Genomic DNA, 20746 nt, shown 5'->3' with positions numbered 1-20746 from the left:
TTCTGTGGACTCTATAATGAAGCAACCTGCTAGCAATCATCATTTTCACACATTTACAAATAAAAAAAGGGGGGAAAAACATTCCTCTTCCTTTCTTGTTGCTACTGGAACAAAAAAACCCCAAAACATTATACCTTATATTTTACCTTCCTCATACAAATATATTATCAAAATCATCCTAGCAAAAATTAACAAGCACAGGGAAAAATGCGTATAACAGAAAACCTAAAAGCACCAGTACATTTTATAGTTTTGTAAAATATGGGAGGAAAAGATTATTTTAACTCTCATAGTTCATTGCCCTTGTTGTCCTCTAGAGGGCGGTGTTTAGTTACAACTTGTCCTGTTCATGCAGAAAACCCCACAGAGAGGAAGGAGGAGGTGTTTACACAAACACCACAGAGGCAGAAGTCCAGTACAGAAGAGGTAGTTCTAAAAACTACTCCACGTGTGTGAATTTCTAAGTTTTATCTTTACATTTCCTGTCATATTTCTCCTCACTTTGTCACATTTGCATTTAAATTTCCTTTACGTCTTGCACTTTTATGTCAGCCAGTTAAAATGCATGATGTCCTCCTGTATGACTGGTGTAGATATAATAAAAAGTTAATCGTAACTTTCAGTGTAACTCTTTCATTTCACTCAGGAAAAGTTTTTTAAAGTTAGTTTTTGCACACTCTGCAAAAGAGAAACTGCTTTAAAAGATGCTACGGGCTCAAATCTCGTCTTTAAACCTCTTTAAACATAAATCATTGGTGCACCTGCCGAAAGAAACAGAACGCGGTCAGAAAATCTGTTTTTAATGACAAACAAATTGGAAGATTATCCCTCACATCACACACAAAGACGGTTTTGGATGACACGGCGGCTTGTGGGTGTTTTGTTTTATTGTCTCGGCACAAGCGAAAGAAAAGACAAGAGATAAATACAGAAAGTGGTTAAAAGAGGCGCCCAGATGTCATATTAATTATTACACTCAGCTATGACTGGAAAGCCCCTCAAGAAAAATGAGCGCCCTCCCAGTCTGAGCAAGACCAGCAGCGGCAGCAGCAGCAGCAGAGAGGGAGAAAGTCCTCACAAAGCGCTAATTGGACTCTGGAAGCACACTGACAGGGCATGGATAGGTTTCAGAAAGCCTGGCGATGGCGAAGGGGTGCAGGGGGAGGCTGAATAGAACCCACGCTTCTTTTCTAAACTCTCTTGCTGGGCCAGAAAAAGGGAGAGAGAATGAGGGAGGGGGGGAGGAGGGAAATAAAAGAAAGTAGTGGTAGTGGGTGAGGGAGGGGGCTGGGGTGAGGAGGGGGCTCTTCAATGCAAGCTTGATTTTGAATGCCACTGCCACCGCAGAAAAATTGCACAATTTATTACAATCCCCCTCTTCAGGACGCGCGTGCAAGGACGCACGCGCACAGAAATAAAGAAACGCTGAATGAGGAGGAGGGGGATGCACACACACGCACACACACACACACACACACACACACACACACACACACACAGAAATAAACTGTGATAGTGTGTGAGTACACGCAAACACCGATAGAGAAGAACTCCGTGCGTAAAAAACGGAGAGAATACGCGCAATCTGAAAAAAACTTTCTGCTTCTGGTTCCAACCTGTTTAATACCACGTGCACGCGCCACACACGCACGCGCAAACACACGCACACACACAAACACTCACACAGACTATAATTCATTGTACAAAAGAAACAAACACGGATATAGAGATATAGAGGAAACTTTGTGCGTAAAACCGGGGAAATTACGCACAAACTGTAAAACAATCCTGAACTGGTTCCCCTCTGTTCTATTGCGCATTTATGCACTGCACATGCACGCGCAAGCTCTCTCTCTCTCCATCTCTCTTGCCCCCCCCCCCCTCTCTCTCACTCACACACACACACACACACACACCAATCAATCTGTAGTAGGAAAATACGGGTAGAGAAGAACTCCATGCGTAAAAACCAAAAGAAATACGCACAAACTGATCTTGAAGTGATCTTCTGGTTCCAACCTGTTTTATTGAGCCTGTACGCCCCGCCCATGCACGCGCAAACACACACACACACCCACACACACACACTGATTACTTGTGGAAAAGACACAAACACGGATAGAGAGGAAACTTCGCTCGTAAAACTCGAGAAACAAACAAACTGTAAAACAATCCTAATTCTGGTTCCTCTCTGCTTGATGGCACATGCACAAAATAACACACACACACACACACACAAAAAAAAAAACTAAAAAAAAACCCACAAACAAGATGTTAAGGCCTAAAAGCTGAAAAATTACGCACAATCTGGAAAGCAACTTGTTCTTTACACGACTGTTTTATTGCACGTGCACGCGCGCGCACACAGAGAGAAAATTAGAGAGGGTGTTACAGTTCAGTCCTGGTTTTGTTCCGCGTTGAAAGACGTGTTTTATTATTCTTCTCTCCTCAAAGCGACAATAATTGACAGAACTCGGCGCGTCCGCGCTACTGTAACCATACCGGGTGTATCCAATCACACACAAAGCCGCTTCTGAGGGCCCCTCCGCAGATTTGCGCCCCTCCGTTCCGCCTGTGCGCGGCCGATGATCTGCTCTAATCAAAGTGGAAAATTCGGCCTCTGTTGCACAATGGTGCCTCAAATGAGCGGCATTCAGACGCGTCTGTAATGTTAACAATAAAACTAGACGGCGTTCGAGTTGAAACGGCAGCGAGCGACTGATTTACATGCAGCGCTCCGAGATCTGGACCGTGAGCCGCGAGCGGAGGCTGAGCTGTGTTTCAGCACCACAGTTTGGTCCAGAGGAAAGAAAAACTGGATCACGGAGACACATCTGAGAACAAACACAACCACAAACTTTCTTGTGAAACTTTCTTTTTCATAACCAGACTTAAAATGCTCAAAATGACTGAGACTGTTTCGATGTTATCTGTTGAAATGAGAGTTTGACGTGTGCGTGTGTGCGTCAGCTCGGTACTGAGGGAAAGTCCGGACACCAAACTTCCCTTTGGAAAAAGTTCATCTTGATCTCTAAAGATCTAAACTCTGAAACTTATAAATAGTACAGTTTATTCGTTAAAAGATCCCTACGTGGCTCCATCTGAGTGATTTTCTTGATGTTTGTTCTTCAAAATAATTTAACTTATCAACTAAAACTCATAGTGTGTTTTCTTTGGAACAACAACACGCCGTGCTGCAGCTCCACGTCTCTCCTCTCTGCTCTGCCGCTTCACCTCTCTGACACTCGTGATGATAGAAAAGAAAAAAACACTCTCCACTGACTGTTTGTTTAGTGCTTCAAGTGGCACGCGTCCGGCGCGCGCAACGCACCGGCACCGGGGCAGGAGCCCAAGGTGAATCCACGCGACCGGAGGGCGTGGCCTCAGCGCCGTCCAGACGTATTGAAAAGCAGTGGAGTCTGTCCTCGAGGACTCAGAGCAGCTTTGAGGAGCGCGCGAGGCAGAAGCCCAGCGGACCGCCCCACAACACGTGAACGGCACGAGCGGGACGCACCGCCGCGAGACTCTGTGATTGTTTATAAGTTTTTTCCTGGGACCGGATCTCACAGACATGATGGACATTAACGTCAGCCAGCAGCAGCTGATGCCGCCCGCCTGCTTCTTCTCCGCGCAGAGCATCCAGCTGAGCCCGAGCGGCAGCAGCCAGAGCAGCGGGAAGTCGGTGTCCAAGCAGCCGAAGAGGCAGCGCTCCTCCTCCCCGGAGCTGCTGCGCTGCAAGCGGAGGCTCAACTTCGCGGGTTTCGGCTACAGTCTTCCGCAGCAGCAGCCGCACGCCGTGGCGCGGAGGAACGAGAGGGAGAGGAACCGGGTGAAGCTGGTCAACAACGGCTTCGCCACCCTGCGGGAGCACGTCCCCAACGGGGCCGCCAACAAGAAGATGAGCAAAGTGGAGACGCTGCGCTCCGCCGTGGAGTACATCCGCGCCCTGCAGCAGCTGCTGGACGAGCACGACGCGGTGAGCGCCGCGTTTCAGTCCGGCGTCCTGTCGCCCACCATGTCGCAGGGATACTCCGCCGACATGAACTCCATGGCAGGTTCACCCGTGTCCTCCTACTCATCCGACGAGGGCTCCTACGATCCTCTCAGTCCGGAGGAGCAGGAGCTGCTAGACTTCACCAACTGGTTCTGAGCATCCATGAGGTGAGCGCAGACTTCACGAGTTACCATCAGACTCTTTTACGCACAAACAGTCGTGATAAACAGTCTGATCAGTGGCTTAACCTTCTCCTTTCTCTTCTCCCTCACAGAAACATGGATCGACTGAATTTACTGTTGAAGCGCGCTTGGGATGGTCCCGGAGGAGGCTGGCTGTCCTCCACACACCAGACGTCTCAGCGTTTTGGTCCCTGCGTCCTCTAACGCACCGGTCCTCCCAGGCTGACTGCCTGCCTGCCTGACAGAGACACAAACGGCCTGAAAGTCCTAATAAACTTGTGGAAAACCAGGCCAGAGATCAGCGCCAAAGGATTAAATGAAGACGGGTGTCCTGACAGCGTGGGAATCCGAGCTTCTGTGCCCATAAACAAAAAAAGAAAGAAAGAAAGCAACCCTAAAGTGAATCCTTCAGCAGCACATTAAAAAAAAAAAAAAACATTATTTAACACGTCGCTCTTCAACTATGCTAAATCCAATCACAGAAAGAACACCAACCCTTTTGGTAAAAAAACACCTCTCAGACGTTTTAATTCAGAAAATGCTTCCAAGTCTTGGATTTATTCTATGAAATTCTATATCAAAAAAACGCTTTTTTTGAAATATATTAAGATATTTTTGTATGTAAGAGATTTATAGATGTTTTGTACACATCGTTTTTGTATATATTTTGTTTATATATTGCGAAGTTGCTTCTATACCTCCTGCCTATGTAGACGTGTAGTCTATTCCTCTCTGGCTCTTCTGTTCCAGGCGGAGTTTGACACTCCGACCTTTGATTCTAGCACCAATGTGTCTTATTTAATAGCAGAACCATGTTGTTTGCATCATGTCATGAAGTTCACAATGATCAAAACTTATGCAGCTATTGTCCAAACAGAGCGCAATGGCCATGCATTGTCTCTTTATACTGCCAGCTCTATATTGTCTTCACATAAACAGAAAAAAAGAAGAAGTCTTATAACCATATTTTCTACACTCTAGTCCAAGAATAAAATCATTTGCTACTGAGTTACTTTTCATGTCTTGTTTTTTTGGGGAGGGTGGAGGGAACATTTGTTTTCAACTTTCAACATGTGGTCAGCAGCTCACAGGAGGAGTAAGACAGGGACCGGTGGAGTTATAATGTTGTAAAAAAAAGGGACAACAAGGAAAAAGAAACCCAACTTTTACGCACATTTTACGCACGATATTCGTATCGTTCCAAAGTCAGCACACAGTGGCTCCTCAAGGAGTGAAGTCACAGGTTTATCAGTGTCCAACTCCGCCAAATCTCTTCTGTAATATCGGGCAGCTTCTAGAAGAGAACTGATCCATTTTGCGCACATTTTACGCACGATGATTTTCCATCTTATCTTTCCAAATTCAGCGCAAAAGCCTTCAGCCACAAGTCCCTCAATGTCCCAACTCTGCCCAGCTTCTTTTGAATTATCTCACAGCTTCTACAACAAAACTGATTTAAAGTAAAGCTGGTGCCACAAGTGCGTGAAATTTAAAGCGCCTCTGTTTATTTCATTAAAGAATAAAAACACTGATGAGAAGCTGTTTGTTTCTCTTCAGAAATGGGCGTCAAAGCAAACAAACACCAGCATAAACAAAGTTAATTTCACAAAACTGATGTATGAAATGTTTTCCCTGAAGAGGCTGCAGCAGCTTAGAACTGTTAACTGTTTGTCGAGTTTATGTAAAACAGATTTAAAGTTTTGAAACGTGGATGGAAGTTTTTTATCATCATAAAAAGCCCGAATAAAGTCAAACTTCGAGATAAAAGAAGGGAACCAGCAGATGGAGGGGACGCCAGCAGGGTGGTTACAGGTCGGGGACCACCGGGAGACCCTGAGGTGGAGTTTGTGTTTCTCCAAAACGAAGTTTGACAGGTAGAGCGGCGGAGGCAGCAGCCGGACGCGTGTCTGGTTTAATGAGTGAATGGGGTTTGTCGGGTGGTCGAGTGGAGACACGGAGCTGAATTGGCTGATGGCGTGTGCCTCCTGACAGCCGCATGCCGCTGAACACACAACAGTCACCACCTGGGTAGGGAAAAAAAAGCCCAGTGTGTGTGTGTGTGTGTGTGTGTGAGGAGAAGAATGGCTGCTCTTTGTTTTCTCGCACTAAGAACTCAGCGGTATAAATAAAAAATACCAAATTCACACATTTGACTCTGATTCTGAAGAACAATGAAATATTTTTTATCCACAAAGTGAAGCCAACTGTAAAAGCTGCGTGGTGCGTTCAGGGTCAGCGTGCAAGAGGTCCTGAAAGGAGGGTTCATGGGCCGCCAGGGGGCCCTGAGAGGGGGAGAAGGGTCCCCTGGAACATGAACAGAGCTGCAGCTTCAGAAAAGAAGTGTCAGTAAACACACGCAAACTTTTAATATTTAGAGCTGTTTGATTAGAATTTATGATCTTTATGTGACTTATTAAAGGGCCAATATGCAATTTGAGTCGAGAAAATATAACAAATAAATAAATATATACATAAATGACAAGAACAAAAGAAAGACAACAAGAAAACTTTTGCCTGGATGAAATTAAAAAGTTACTAATTTGGGTTTTAACACATTTTATTTTCCAACTTTTTGAACAGAATAATATTGACAGATGTCGTCAGGCGCCACTTTTAATAAACCACGTATAATAACAGACAACATACGACAGTTTACTCAGTGAAACACAGTTACTGCAACATAAGTAACACGCCTACGCACACGAATGACACGTGCTGCCGTTCAACGTGTAAACACGTGAGAGTATTTTACTGCATGTGATATAAATACACGATACTGTATTTTATTATAAGCTGTGTTTCCGTTACAGGAACCAGAGTCTAAGTTCAGTTCTGTGAACGTTATTTGACCCCCAAGAAGTTCCCGTTTGAAGGAGAGGAGCTCAGCACTTCCCTAAACTACAGGATGACTTCGTGGTGGTTCAGATTTCTGACTGGCCGACTCTGTGCAGCATCTTTTCAAGCCACCATTTTTAAAAGTGAGCCGCCACAAACCTTTCATTTTTATTAGTCATTTTTCAAGTCGACACAGAGTTACAGAAGACAGAACCCGAAACAAAAGTATTAAAACGAGACGACACTTTAGAGACTTAAAGGAGCAGTTTGTCATTGTTACTACAAGTTTAGTCCTTCACAACACATTTGTGGAGCTTCACGGAAAAACAGCGTCGCAGCGTTCTCCTGAACAACTGAAGCGGTGGGGACTTGTTTTAAACAACTACAAAGAAAAACGTAAAATGGATCCGTGCAGCTCCTCATTAATCCCCAATGTTGTGTCTTTGGCTGTTTACGACAATGTTGAGATGCTGTTTTGCTGTGAAGCTCCAGAAATGTTTAGCGGACTGAGAAACTTCCATCAGCACAGGAGCGAGGAGAGATAAAGACTGGATTTTCATTTTTGGGAAACAGTAGAAAAAAAAAGGCACCAAAAAGTAAGAAACAAAAATTGAAGGTCAATAAAAAGGCAAAAAAAAGTGGAGAAACTGAAGAAACACTGACAGAAATAATAATAAAAGTGTCCTCATCAATGGCAGAATACAACATATTGTGTTTTTCTCTTGTTTTTGTGTGTTTTACATGACGACATATGCTGCTTACAGGACGTCGCTGATCTAACAATCCCGGTCTTGCTGCCTGTCAGAGCCCGTTATGTTTTCCTGTCTGGCGCTCTGTCAAGCGTGTACGAGCCGCAGGAGAGCACGGCCGTATCTAATTGACAAAGCCGAGGCGAAACAATGGCTCGAACTATATTAGTCGAATATCTCATTGAATATCACTCATCAGCGTTGATTAAGTTGGATAGAAGAGGGCGAGAGTCTGAGCGGCAAACTCAACATAGTTTTTTTTTTTTGTTTTTGTTTTTTACGGCAGCACAATCAGACGTTGTTGTATCAGAAAATTTACATAAGCCCGCCTCGGAGGCAGCGGCGTGTCAGGGAAAGTTTGTAGAAGGAGTTTTTTATCTCATGGAAGCAAAATAAAAGTTGTGCGGTGCTGCAGAACATTTCAGGACCACAGACAGCACTGCTCTGTGAAACGTCCCACGTACAACTGACTTCTCTTGCAGGGTTGTTGATACAGATCCCTTTATATCTGATTAATGATCAACATATCAAAGAATCCAGGAGGTCCAAATTTAAGAAAATGTGACAGTTGCGTGAGGAGACGTCAAAAAGCCCGTTCTGTGGAGGTTAAATCATCATCACCGGGGTTTTTCTCAGAGCTCCAGAAACATTTTTTGTTAGATTTTTTCACAGCAACCGGTCATCTCGTTTATCCTTTATTAAAGAAATCGATCCTGGAGAAGTCAAAACTAAGAGTGATATGAAGAAGTTACAGTTTATTCAAAGTTCAAAGGAGGAGAACAAAATGTGGCATGGATGTTTACGTCATAAATCAGTGTGTGAGAGGAAGAGATGTATGAATACTCAATGGTTTCCAGACACACTGGCGTTTACACATGAGCAAAAGTGTAAGAAAAAGCAGTGTTTTGGTCTGCTCTCAGGTAAACTGATAATGAAAGTGCAGAGCCGGACCTGCAGGAGGAATAAACACCCAGAAAATCTCATGTGATTCTGCTCTGATCCGGAGCCGTTCATCAGGAGGAGATCTCAGACACGACTTTATAACTTTATTATCTGATCTTCACTCCCGTTTATCAGCCTGACTGCAGCTGATCGAGGACGTCTCCTCCACTGTCGGGTGTTTTTATGTTCTGTAATGTTGACCGCAGCTGGAGAGGACGATTACTTAACTCCATGAGGACACGGGAAAAACAGGAGAGAGAACATGAGTCTGAATTTGAAAACAAAGACACACTTATACCTCGCTGCGTGCTTTTACATGATGGCTCACAGCTCATGTACAGTAAAGTAATCCGGCTGTTTGGCACTAAAAAACTTGAATAAACACAAATCCTGCGGTCCTGCGGTCCAACTTGCTTTGCTGGTAGTGAATTCAACTTTAAACAAACACATTGTTGATGAAAAACGATCTGAAGTGACTCAAGCAGAGAAGTTCTCTATCCTTCCTCACAGTCTGGCTGCATCCAGAAGTTACAGCAACAGGCAACCGTATGAACAGACCATAACTTTGAGTAAACTTGTGGATTTCTGTGGATTGTTGGAAACATTTGAGATAAGTTTAGTTGTATTTTGATGCAGAATTCTAACATATAACATCTTTAAATGAAGTTCTTGTGCTGTGTTGAGAGTTTCTCTGGTAAATCCAGATATAAACTGTTCAAGCATTTGTACAGATTGTATTCTGCTGTAACTTAGATGCAGGGGAGATGTTGTTGGTGACAGACATTCCCAGTATCTGCCTTGCAGTTAGAAGCTGGAAGCTGGCCAAACATTTTATTTTCCACTCCACTGCTCGTACTTAGTTTAAAGGTGAACAAGTCTTTACTTTACCCCAGCAGGTGGGATCCAGTAATGAGTTGAAACCACAGCAGATTTACGTTATCTTCAATGCTGTTCAAGATCATAAGCTTTCTGACTTTACTACCTAACAAGACGGTGCCGTGCCGATGATTGCGGCAGTGACGCTGATACCTGAGCCGCACGCTGCAGCCAGCGAGACGTTCAGAGGTTGCCGGAGTCGTCGAGCGGGTTGGAGATGACCGACTTGTGAATGAGCATGAAGAGCGGCAGGTAGGCCAGGAAGTCGAGCAGGTCGAGGGGCGGGATGTGCTGCAGCTCCAGCCTGATGGCCGCCTCCTGCTCCAGGTGGATCCCTCCGGCCTTCAGCTCCAGCAGCAGCTGCTCGGCGCTGATGAAGCCCTGCTGAGCGCCGCCGTCTCCTCGCTGCTCCTCCAGGAGGAACAGGAACAGTTGCTGCGCGAGTTTTGACATAAATGGTTAAAACCGAGGAGAGTCTGAGCACAGTAGTGGAGTGTGTGGGTGTGTTTTTGTGTGTGCTGCCTCAGATTACCTCGGCCTGTTTCTAGTCCTGTTTGAGTGCACCTGTTTGCACAGTTAATGCAGTCAAGGTAATAATTGTTGAGGTAGAGGAGGAGGAGGAGGAGGAGGGGGGGGAATAATCCCTCTGGCAATTAGCCTGTTCCCCCCGCCAGCCTCTCCAGTTAACAACCCTATCCCTAACAGCTCTATAATTACACAGCCTCCTCTACCTGGCCAGCGGCTCAGTTTCCACACCCATGGCCACAGGCTTTCATGTCGCTCCGGCCTTTCAGTTTTCTCGGTACTTCCTCGTATGAATGAGGGCCGGGCCAGCTGGTCGGCCAGTCCCGGTCCATCTGAGATGAGCCGTGTGTCTCAGGCTGATTACAGGGCTGGGCGGAGTGGACGGCATGTTCACTGCTGGGCACTTTAATGAGATTAGGCTCTCGCTAATCTATGAAAAGGGAAAAGCACCCCTCTCTTTCTCCCTCTCGCTCGTTTCCCTCATTTCTATGCATGAGGGCTGAGTGTCTCTCATAAAAAAAAAATAAAAAAAAGAGGCTAGCTTTACAAAGCATGCTTTGGAATTGCTCTTCAAAGTGTTTACCAGTATTTATTTCATTGTAATTATACCCGCGGAGCCATGAAAGAGAGGCGGAGGTGGTGTTGGTGGCATGAATGTGACTAATGTGGGAGTTAATCTGACGTAGCATGGAGGCAATCAAGTGCACAAACAAACAGGAGCAGTATGAGCATGTGGCTGCACACAGAACGAGTCCACAGACGTCAGCTCAGCGCTGAAAAGACGTCCAGCGAAGAGCCGGAATTAACTTTTTTGTGACGTCTTTTTTAGACATCTTTCATCACAGAAGAGAAACGACGTATCAGATTTAAAATAATGTTGATTAAAGCTTGTTAAAACCTGTTTACTATCTTCTGGATGTATCCTGATGAGGTACAACATCTGCTGCCTTTCTACTGTTTCCCTGTTTTTGAAATGAGGAATGTGAAACAAGGTAAAAAAAAAAAACAACAAAAATGAAAAGTGATCAAGTATTTTTAGAAGGTTTTGCCAGATACACTCCAATTTCGGCTTCAAATCTGTATTAGTTGTCTTTTCAAAGTTCACTATTGATGGTTTAAAATGAACTTTTCAACTTCACTTACAATCGTCCACAATAATCCACTAGTCTTCTGGTTCAAAATCAAAGTCTTTATAATGTTCCAATTTTACTCCATGCAACAAATCTACAGCCTCAACACTGTGTTTCGGTTCAGGAACAACAAACACTTGGTTAGGGTTAAATTACTTGTTTCTGTCGCCATGATCACAGATGGAGATTTATCACCCTTCCCATAAAAAACAGCTGGTTTTGACGCCACAATAACGTAAAGAAATGTTTGCAGCTCTCCTTAAAAATATCCAGTGACGTGACTCAAACACAGTAAGTTGAAAAGATGTCTAAAAACGTTCAGTCTTGTTCCTCAGCGGACGTCTTTTCAACGCTGACAAAGCCGTTGAATTGACTTTGATCGTCTCTTGGACATGTTTTTCTCAGCCAGCAGAAGTTTGGTAGAATTTGGGAAACGTTACCTTCGCTCTGAAGAGCCTCACTTCTAATGAGCGGAAGTCCATGTCGCTGATCAGAGATCTCATAAACTCACTGGAAGAAAAAAGTGATCGTGTTATTTGGTTCAACTCAGCAAAACAACATGTGAGTCTAGTTTTCAAACATGCTCTCCACTGATTTCATGTTGGAATTTCATAAAGATATGAGACTTGCAGGAGGCAGTACATAGTGCGGTTCAAGCTGGATCCTACACTTCCCATAATGCATCTTTCATCACAAGCCTCCTGCCTGTTGAATGTCCACGATCTCACTTTGTAATGCAGGTTTTCTGTTGTAAATTTGGTGTCAAGGTTATTTTACACACTTTGGAGAAGTCTCAGTCAACTTTAAAAAGCCCTTTAGTGTCAAATCAGTGCAGTGCACCTTTAACATGGCCTACATTTGCCAAATTGCAGTAAAAATAATAAATTAAATCTTATAAAAGTAGTATCTGTGTTGGTAAATACTTTGGTTGCCACTCCAGACACATTAAGCCCATCCTGTTTGCGTTGGCGGCTGATGATTTTGGCGGGTGCGTCCCGTGCGGTGTTGTGTTTGCAGCGATGTGATGGTAAAGTGTTCTGAGCCCATTGTGGTTGCTCACAGTGGCCTGGCTGCCAAACAATACGTGGGCACACGTGGACATCCCGCCACAGTAACGGATAAAACTGCTCTGGTTCTGGGACAGTGGGTGTTGGGGGTGTTGGGGGTGTTGAGGGGGGGTGAGGCTGGGTGAGCAGGGGTGAGCGGGGTTCGTGTGGAGGTTTAGGGAGGGGAACGAGCTACCGGGGCACACTCTGGTGCAATGTGACCACTCACGAACCAACAAAATCTAGGTCTGCTCGGATGATTAGAGGGAGACACGACCGATTGTGTTGGGACAGACCTCTCCAGTCCAGCGTGTGGCACAGCGACGGTCGTCCCTTCTCTAACGAGCGCCCGGTGTTAATGAGCCCCTCCTCGCTGCGCGCTCAATGGCCTGTTAGAGCGAAGAATGGCCAAGCGCTGGGCCAACGAGTGCACCGCACGCCTGAGTGCTCCCCGCGCCATGATTGGCCCTCCAGCCACGGTGCGGGCCGCGGCTTGACGGGGATGAAGCGAGACAGGGCAGCTAATGATCATTAATTGCACTTGGTTTGCAGTAAAAGAGTCCAAATGCTGGTGCGCTGAGGACACTGGCGTGATAATGGCGAGCGTAAACGAGGGGCTGGGGAACTGGTGATGGACTGGGAGGATAATAGCAGCCTAACCCATTTTCTTTTGTCGGCGCTGCTCTGGCACCCTGCAGGGGACAACACAGCAGACTTCTCGCTTACGTAACGCCCCAAAATTTTGGCGCTCTCCTCATTGGGGGAGCTGGTATACAGTGAGGCGGCGGGCACAAACATATTCTGACCTAGTTTGAATTTGACAGAATTGATGGCTGTTTTGGGATATTTTTGAGCGGGCTGCGGCGAGGAGGAGGAGAAGGAGGAGGAGGAGGAAAAGGAGGGAGAGTTTGTGTCCTTGGTTCTGCCGTCTCACGTTTCCTCCAACATTAGCCCTCCTTGACTCATCTCAGTCCGGCGAATTTCCAGGAACGAGGAGACTTACGGTAACTCCCAGCTCACGCGTGCATGCTCGCAAGTCCAAGCAACAAGTCCCCCGACCTGGACAACGACTGCAGGAATCCTGTGTGGCAATGTGCTTTCTTGGCGGATCATGTGACTCAGCCTGAGGGTATGCGGCGGCGCTGTGTGAGGTGGACTTGTCGGGGAAGCACAATGCGACACAGGGGGACAGATGGGCCGAGTCAAGGGCCAAAACAGCACGGCACAGAGGGTGAGAGGCAGGCGACAAGGGAGCCGGAGAGATTAAAGACACGAGAGGGACGGACAATTAAAGTTGAAAAGAAAAAGAGAGGGAAGGGGGTGGAAGGGTGCAATTAGCGCGAGGTAAAAAACTGGACGAGGAGAAAGAAATATAAGAAAAAAAAAAAATGTGATGTGGGGAGAAGCTGCTCGGATTTCAAAGCCTTGCATGATCAGAAAGGCTGATTGTGTAACTACTGTTGCAGCTCATTTCTAGGATAGGATTAGAGACAACAGGATTAACTGAGACAGGTAAGAGGATCAATTTAGTTCAGCCGGGATGAGATGACAGAAGGATGCTATTGTTTTTCTCCTTGTTTCCAACGCTGATCTTCTCTCTTATTATCAAAATCGCAAACGAGGAGTTCTGTGAAAAGAGGTTTAATATGGTCATTCATTATGATTACTATAATTGCCTCTATAGAGAGGAGACACCCTGGTCTCCCTGTGCCAGTCGGTCTCCAGGCCGCCTCTAACACACAACACAAAGAGCTGGCCGTAAATCAGAGGACCCATGACCCTGGCCCTGTCCTCGCTGAGAGGGAGCTCTGAGGGGCTTTGGGAGCAGGCCTTGACCCTCGGAGACCTCCGGAGTAGGGTTGGCTCCACACACTCCTGTCTGTAGGAAGCTATACACCCCAGGGCAGGAAAAGAGGCGATGTGTGTGGGAATCCGCGGCATATGGGGCGTAATGTAGAGACACAAGGCCGAGTTCAAATCAGTGGGATGTTTTCTGTCTGCCAAGGGTTCAACGCAGGGCTGCAACTATTATTGATTAATCTGCAGATTATTTTCTGGATCCATAAAATGTCAGGGAAATTGTGCAGAGTGCCTTTTTGTGAGTTCCCACGGCCCAAGTTCACACCCTTAAATGTCTTTCTCTTTTGAACATTCAAACATTCTCAGTAAAGCATCGAATCTCATAATTTGAGAGTCTGAAAATAGTTTTACCTTTTTTGGGGCATTTTTGCTTGAACACATTACTTAATCAATCATCAAAATACCTTCAGATCACATATTCCATCAACTGATGAACTGATGATGTGATTAAACGTCGCAGCTTTAGTTAAATCTACATTTAATCACCAAAACTACAAACAGGATCTAAGATTTCTAAAGGGAGATGGGAGAGTTGTTGGTCTAAAATTTGAATATTTGCTGTTTTTCTTCCCTTAACTTTGGTTTAATTGGACTTTTGGTTGGACAAAACAAGTCAAATTCATTCCATTTTACAAAACTGGTATGATATCTGGAGATATGGTGCCGTTCTTGAGGGCTGCAGCTAATTGTTATTCTTTTTATTGATCGATCATTTAGTATATAACATTTCAGAAACCCGTGAAAAATGGTGTCCAGAACTGAAAGCGATGCCCTCACCCCTTTATATCAAGTCTTTTTTTGTGATTTCTCGTTTTCTTTTGTGTCTGAAGATCTGCGGAGAGATTTCTATTGTTCAGTTGACCTTTTACTGGACAAGTTGCAACACAGATACCTACTTTAGTTCATCCAAAAACAAAATATATTCAATTTAAAGTGATTTAAATCAGAGGAAATTAGCACATCATCAAATTGCAAAAGCTAAAACCAGAGCATGTTTTGTATTGTTGCTAATAATGTTTGTATTTCCGCTGTGCAGATTAATATTCCCTCATTCCACTAATCAATGGATCCTTTTAGTGCTGCTGAATGTGCGGTTATCACATCCGAACTCATAACTTCGACTTCTGAGGTCACATAAACTGTTTGAAGCGGATCAAAGCGAGCCCCCACACACGTCGACAAAATCAGCGGAACAAACCCAGCGAACACACTCTTATTCTTGTTTATGGCGGGTCAGGGACTCCCACCTCCGCCTCCATTGAGGGAGCGTGTCAGCTGATGGTCACTTACTCCATGGTGGCGATTTTCTGTGCCAGACTGGAGATCACAGCGAAGAGCCGCAGGTCCACGAGTCCATCTGTCACTCTGAAGTCCACCATCTCCAGGATCTGAAGCAACATGAACAACAGAGGAGATGATCAATACTTTTGCGACCTCTGGGTGGGTTTGGAGGCTCTGACTGGGCGATTTTCTATGTGAGCGGTTGTGTTCTTGTATTTGCACGTTGACAAACCGACCCTGTAGACATAGATCTCCTCTTCGTCGGACAGCAGCTCTGGAGGGATGATGTTTTTAAGAGCAAGCAGAACCTGAAGGCAGGAGATGTAGCCGTCAGCGTCACTGTCCTCCTGCAGAGGAAGAACATCATCATCATCATCATCATCATCATCATCATCAACATCATCATCAACATCATTAGCTCCTGAGCTTTTTGGGTTACGATTCTTTACAAGTCAATGTCGTTTTGAAGAATTTTCAGGGATTTAAGTGGCAAAAGCATCAAGTATTTCAGAAAAAATGGGCAATTTAGAAAAATAAAATGAGCAAACGTATAAGAAATATGATTTTACTTCTCCTGTTATGCCTTTAAATCATCTTGTGGGCCCATAAATATTTCTTGGGAACCCAACAGGCTGAGAAACATTAAATCTAGATGAAAATAATAGTTAATTAAGTCATTTTTTAAAGCAAACATACTCAAACTTCACAGGTTTCAGCTTCTTAAATGTATTTTTTTGTTCAGTATTTTGTCTTTTACAATATTAAATGGAATGAACTCTGAGTTTCATCTGTTGGACAAAAGGGGTAATTTGAATATGACTCCACGACGGAGAGAAGAAAGAGAAACCATCACTTTATTCTTAATTGGAAGTGCTTAATATTACAGTGAGAATACCCCCGATAAAAAGGGATAAAATGTCTTTTCACTTACTGCCTCAAAAGCTCTTTTGTACTCCGCCAGCTTCTCCTGACTGAAAATGCAATACTTTGCCAAAAAGTCGACTGCAAGGAGAAGAAACAGAAAGAAAAACCCCATTAGAGCTTGATGAACCTTAACTGGACTTTCTGACGGCAGGAGAACAACATTTCTGTCTAAATGTTGGATTTTGAACGATTTCCAGCTCGAGCGACAACATTCAGCCTCTCTGTGTGTGTGCAGAGTGGATTAGAGCAATATTTCTGTCCTCTGGTCACACCGGGGTCACGAAGAGTGGACAATACAGGGCGAGTGGTTCACAGGGAGTCCAGTTGGCCTTGACTGGTTGGGGGGGGGGGGGGGGGCAGAGTGGCACTGGGCTGCTGAATAGATGCTGCAGCGGTCGAGACATTGAAATGAACCATAATTTTCTGCTTCATCAGGAAAAAGTGTAATGTAATCACATATCTTATGGCAGAGGATTAGTTTGATTAGCATGAATAGTGACTGACGGTCAAGATAGTAAAAAAGCAAAGAGACACATTATGACTGAAAATAATAACTATTTTGATAACTGAGTACAAGTTTTTTCCATTTCTTTCTCTGGTTACTGGATCCAAAATGTGAGAATTTGCTGCTTTTTTGGGGGTTAAAGGGATATTCTGGTGTAAATTTAATCCATGGTCTAAATCACCGTGAAACTGTGTTAGACTCCCTCTCGAGAGATCAAGTTAGCAGACCGCTAATTTACAGCGTTTTATCAACCTCAGAAACGACCGCACGACAACAATACACTGCAGTAAATGGATCCAAATATAAACCACCACCAAAAAGCCACAAATAATGCTCAGAACAGCACCAAACTTCAGCAACAGTACAAATAGGGTCTCAGCACATAGTCCGGGGCATCTAACCTCCGCTAGCTTAGCTGGATTTCTATTGTGAAGCTAAAAACAGATTTCAACTCTCCTCCATCAGCTTCCGGGTCGGGGAAGTCCCGACGCGACGATTACCGAGTGCGGTTAGAAATGCTCATTTCCGTTCTTTTCCCTGTCCGCTCTCGATAATAACTGTTATAAACTGGCAGGTAAGACACATATGAACTTTGATTGCTTTTCCATGGAGTCATAATCATACATTTTCATCCATGAGCCGCGGAACTCTACTGCACTCGGTAATCGACTCGTCGGGACTTCCCGTCAACAGGAAGCTGCTGCAGAAGAGTGGTAAAATTAGTCAGCTTTTCAGTAGAAATCCAGCTAAGTTAGCGGAGGTTAGATGCCCCGGACTATGTGCTGAGACCCTATATGTACTGTTGCTGAAGTTTGGTGCTGTTCTGAGCATTATTTGTGGCTTTTTGGTGGCGGTTTATATTTGGATCCATTTACTGCAGTGTATTGTTGTCATGCGGTCGTTTCTGAGGTTGATAAAACTCCGTAAATTAGCGGTCTGCTAACTTGATCTCTCGAGAGGGAGTCTAACACAATTTCACGGTGGTTTAGACCTGGGATTAAACTTACACCGGAATATCCCTTTAATATGATAAAAGTACCACATCTGTAGTTGAATAAAAGCGAGAGGCTCAACCCTTCAGATGAAGTCCTTAGCCTGGACCCTCAGTACACATAGGATGCCATATCCCCACATCATATATTCAACACAATCTCACCCATGAAGGTGATTGGAAAACTAAACAACACTCTGCAACTGGAGATTAGACTTCCTCACTAACAGGCTCCAGAGAGTTCAGACTGACAGTCAAACCTTCTCTGCGTTAGTGCTCAACACCAGAGCCACATAAAGGCTCACACTGTTCACTACTGAATGCACTCCCAGACATCCGGAGAACTCTATTGTGAAGTATGAAAGCATCATCGTAGGCTGTATTATAAACAATGATGAGAGTTCATAGCCAGAGGAAACCAACAATCTCGCAGAGCAGCAGCGACATCAGTGAAGTGAGATGTCTGCTCAGAGCCCAAAGGAAATTAAAAGACGACACCCACCAATGCCACAGTCTGTTCAAGAGATACACAAGTATCTGCTGCAGTGTCACCAGACAACACAGCAGCTTCACTCATCAGGCTGTGAACTCATCCCCAACACTCCACGGTAAAGAAAAATATTTTCTGTGTTGTAGGCTGTCACTTAAATGAACCCTGAACCTCGAATGTGAAGATGTCACCTCTGAGAAACAGATAATAATAATTCACTCAAGTTTGTGCCTCTTACATTTGAGACTCTTTCTTTGATTATGACGCACAAGCTACAGAAATAACAGTTGTTTTTGTAAAAATATCGACAACAACTTCTGTTGTTTCGTGACTTTGTGACTCTAAATGACCCTTTTTTTAATCTTCATTATCCTGAAACACTCAAACTAAAAACATTTAAACCTACTTGTATTTACAAACACTGTTTCTTACTAAAATCTAATGATCACTGTTAAAGTCTCCAATATAAAAACGATTATTACACGAGGGGGACAAACTGAGACTGACATGAATATTTCAGTAGGCAAATTTGGGAGGGAGAGCGACTTGGAAAAAAAAAAAAACGGGGGTAGAAAATGGGGCTTTTAAGCTGCTGCCACTTCAATTTAGGAGATGAGAATGAGTCTACTGAATAATGGATCTATTCATTGGTTTGGAGAAGAAAGAGGAGCAACAGAGTTGATATCAGTCTGGACTTAAACCCCTGGACCTCTGGGGTTTCTCCACAGTGGCAGGGGGGCTGTTTGAATCTGCCATTTATCAGCTTAGGCCTAATCAAAACCAGGCCTTCCGTGGCCTCGTCCTTTCACATGCAAAATGTTACATTCGCATCCAGTCAACTTGACTTGTTAAAGCTTGATTGATCAAAAAACCTGCGGCGCATCTGTTTGCAAATATCTGCGATGAGAAGAGGCTGCAGGATGAGGATCTGGAGTCACACATGCAGCCGCCGCTCGGCCTGCTGGGGGAATTAAAAGTCCCTTCAAAAGACTCGAACACACACTGACGTGGCGGCTGCATCAGGGGCAACTGGTCAATCTGCTAGAGAGAATCAGCAGCTTGTGGTAGAGAGTGAATGGATCCACCTTCTCTTTTACAACAGGCAGGCTGAGGCTGAGCTTCACTGACCATCTGGAGGAGAGTTAGCTGTTGACCTGAAGAGACTTCAGTCAGCTTCAGTCCACCCAAAACTCAGTTTAGCTGAGATGTTGTTGTTGTTGTGCTGATTTTAAAGTCACTAGCGAAGCAGCACGGTACAAAATACAAGCACAGAAGACACGTTAGATAAGTCAGACCACCGTGTTTCTCTATATATCTTTAAATGTTACAAATTACAACATGTTTAAACAAGTTTGACAATTTCACATATCTTCAGACGGGAAATCAACAGCCAGTTTTCTACCTGGAATGAACGGTTGTGTTACATTACAGTGATTCTGTCTCTTTGCACATCTTGAGATGTTTTAAATGGGCATTGCACAAGTTATACCATAAAACTAAGTCATATTTTTACTATTTTCTATAACATAAACTGTGATAGTGAGTCATTAGGACATTTAGGAACTAAAGCTGTCATGATACCAGATTTTCACCCCACAATTAACGGTCCCACAAATTCAAAATAATGATATTATCAGAATATCTGTAGAAAACTACAAATAAATTGCTGTTAGTCAAAATGTATGTTGTTTACTGTGTGTTTTGCTTCTAATTTGGCAGATTGAATACACTCCAAATACAAGTGTCGGGAGGAAGAGAGAGAGAGGGAGAGTATGTCACCATAACTGTACACAAAAGAGTACAAAAAGGACAATTACACCAAATTAAAAGTGAAAAGGGAACCCAAGGCCTAAAATCTGGGCTGGCTGAATCACACAATATCTATTATCACTTATATTGTGTATTACTGACTCTCTATATATAAATATCACATGTTTAACATCACAATTATTGTCAATATCGCAACACTCCTATTAGGATAACTATATAGTTATAGTTCAGGAGAGTTCAAACTCAACATCAGTCATGAACACGGCTTCGCCTGTCGTGGTCTACACTGCTGCTGTATACAACACACACACACACACACACACACACACACACACACACACACACACACACTGTGGACCTGCAGTGGTGCTGGAGGAGGTCGGGGGGACCCTGGCTGAGGGGAGCACTCCGTCAGGGAATCATCTGGACAAAAGGTGCAGTGGAGTGAGAGATTGAGGGAGGAAGCGAGGGCGGGTGGAGGAGCGGGACAAAGCCGAGGCAGTAAAGCCTCCTGCCTGATAGCCTTATCTGATTCCACTCCAGCGCTTGATGGCTTTTTTTTCACCCTGCCTTTAAAGCGCACAGGTTGTGCCTTTGGTGTGAAGCCTAGCAGAAAATGTTAATCAAGAGAGGGACTGTGTGGAGA

The 20746-nt window shown here is 44.4% G+C and overlaps 2 protein-coding genes across 2 annotated transcripts in view; one reads left to right on the top strand and one right to left on the bottom strand.

Annotated features, from left to right (window-relative positions):
- The first annotated feature begins 3318 nt into the window (after positions 1 to 3318).
- On the top strand, positions 3319 to 5184 carry LOC115595233 (achaete-scute homolog 1a). Its single transcript, XM_030439434.1, has 2 exons — positions 3319 to 4161; positions 4269 to 5184. Exon 1 carries the CDS (start codon positions 3572 to 3574, stop codon positions 4148 to 4150), a length of 579 nt encoding a protein of 192 aa, XP_030295294.1. The 5' UTR covers positions 3319 to 3571; the 3' UTR covers positions 4151 to 4161; positions 4269 to 5184.
- A 1537-nt stretch (positions 5185 to 6721) lies between these two features.
- LOC115595570 (mucin-5AC) overlaps positions 6722 to 20746 on the bottom strand; it is a 48822-nt gene continuing 34797 nt past the window's right edge. Inside the window, exons 10-14 of the mRNA XM_030440212.1 lie at positions 16352 to 16422; positions 15657 to 15767; positions 15430 to 15527; positions 11674 to 11743; positions 6722 to 10013 (exon numbers count right to left, since the gene is read on the bottom strand). Of these exons, the coding sequence (XP_030296072.1) occupies positions 9762 to 10013; positions 11674 to 11743; positions 15430 to 15527; positions 15657 to 15767; positions 16352 to 16422 (602 nt within the window). The 3' untranslated portion in view covers positions 6722 to 9761. The remainder of the gene's footprint in view (positions 10014 to 11673; positions 11744 to 15429; positions 15528 to 15656; positions 15768 to 16351; positions 16423 to 20746) is intronic.

The sequence above is a fragment of the Sparus aurata genome, chromosome 14 (assembly GCF_900880675.1).
Source record: "Sparus aurata chromosome 14, fSpaAur1.1, whole genome shotgun sequence".
In the NCBI taxonomy this organism is placed as follows: domain Eukaryota; kingdom Metazoa; phylum Chordata; class Actinopteri; order Spariformes; family Sparidae; genus Sparus; species Sparus aurata.
This window is presented reverse-complemented; position numbering and strand designations above follow the sequence as displayed.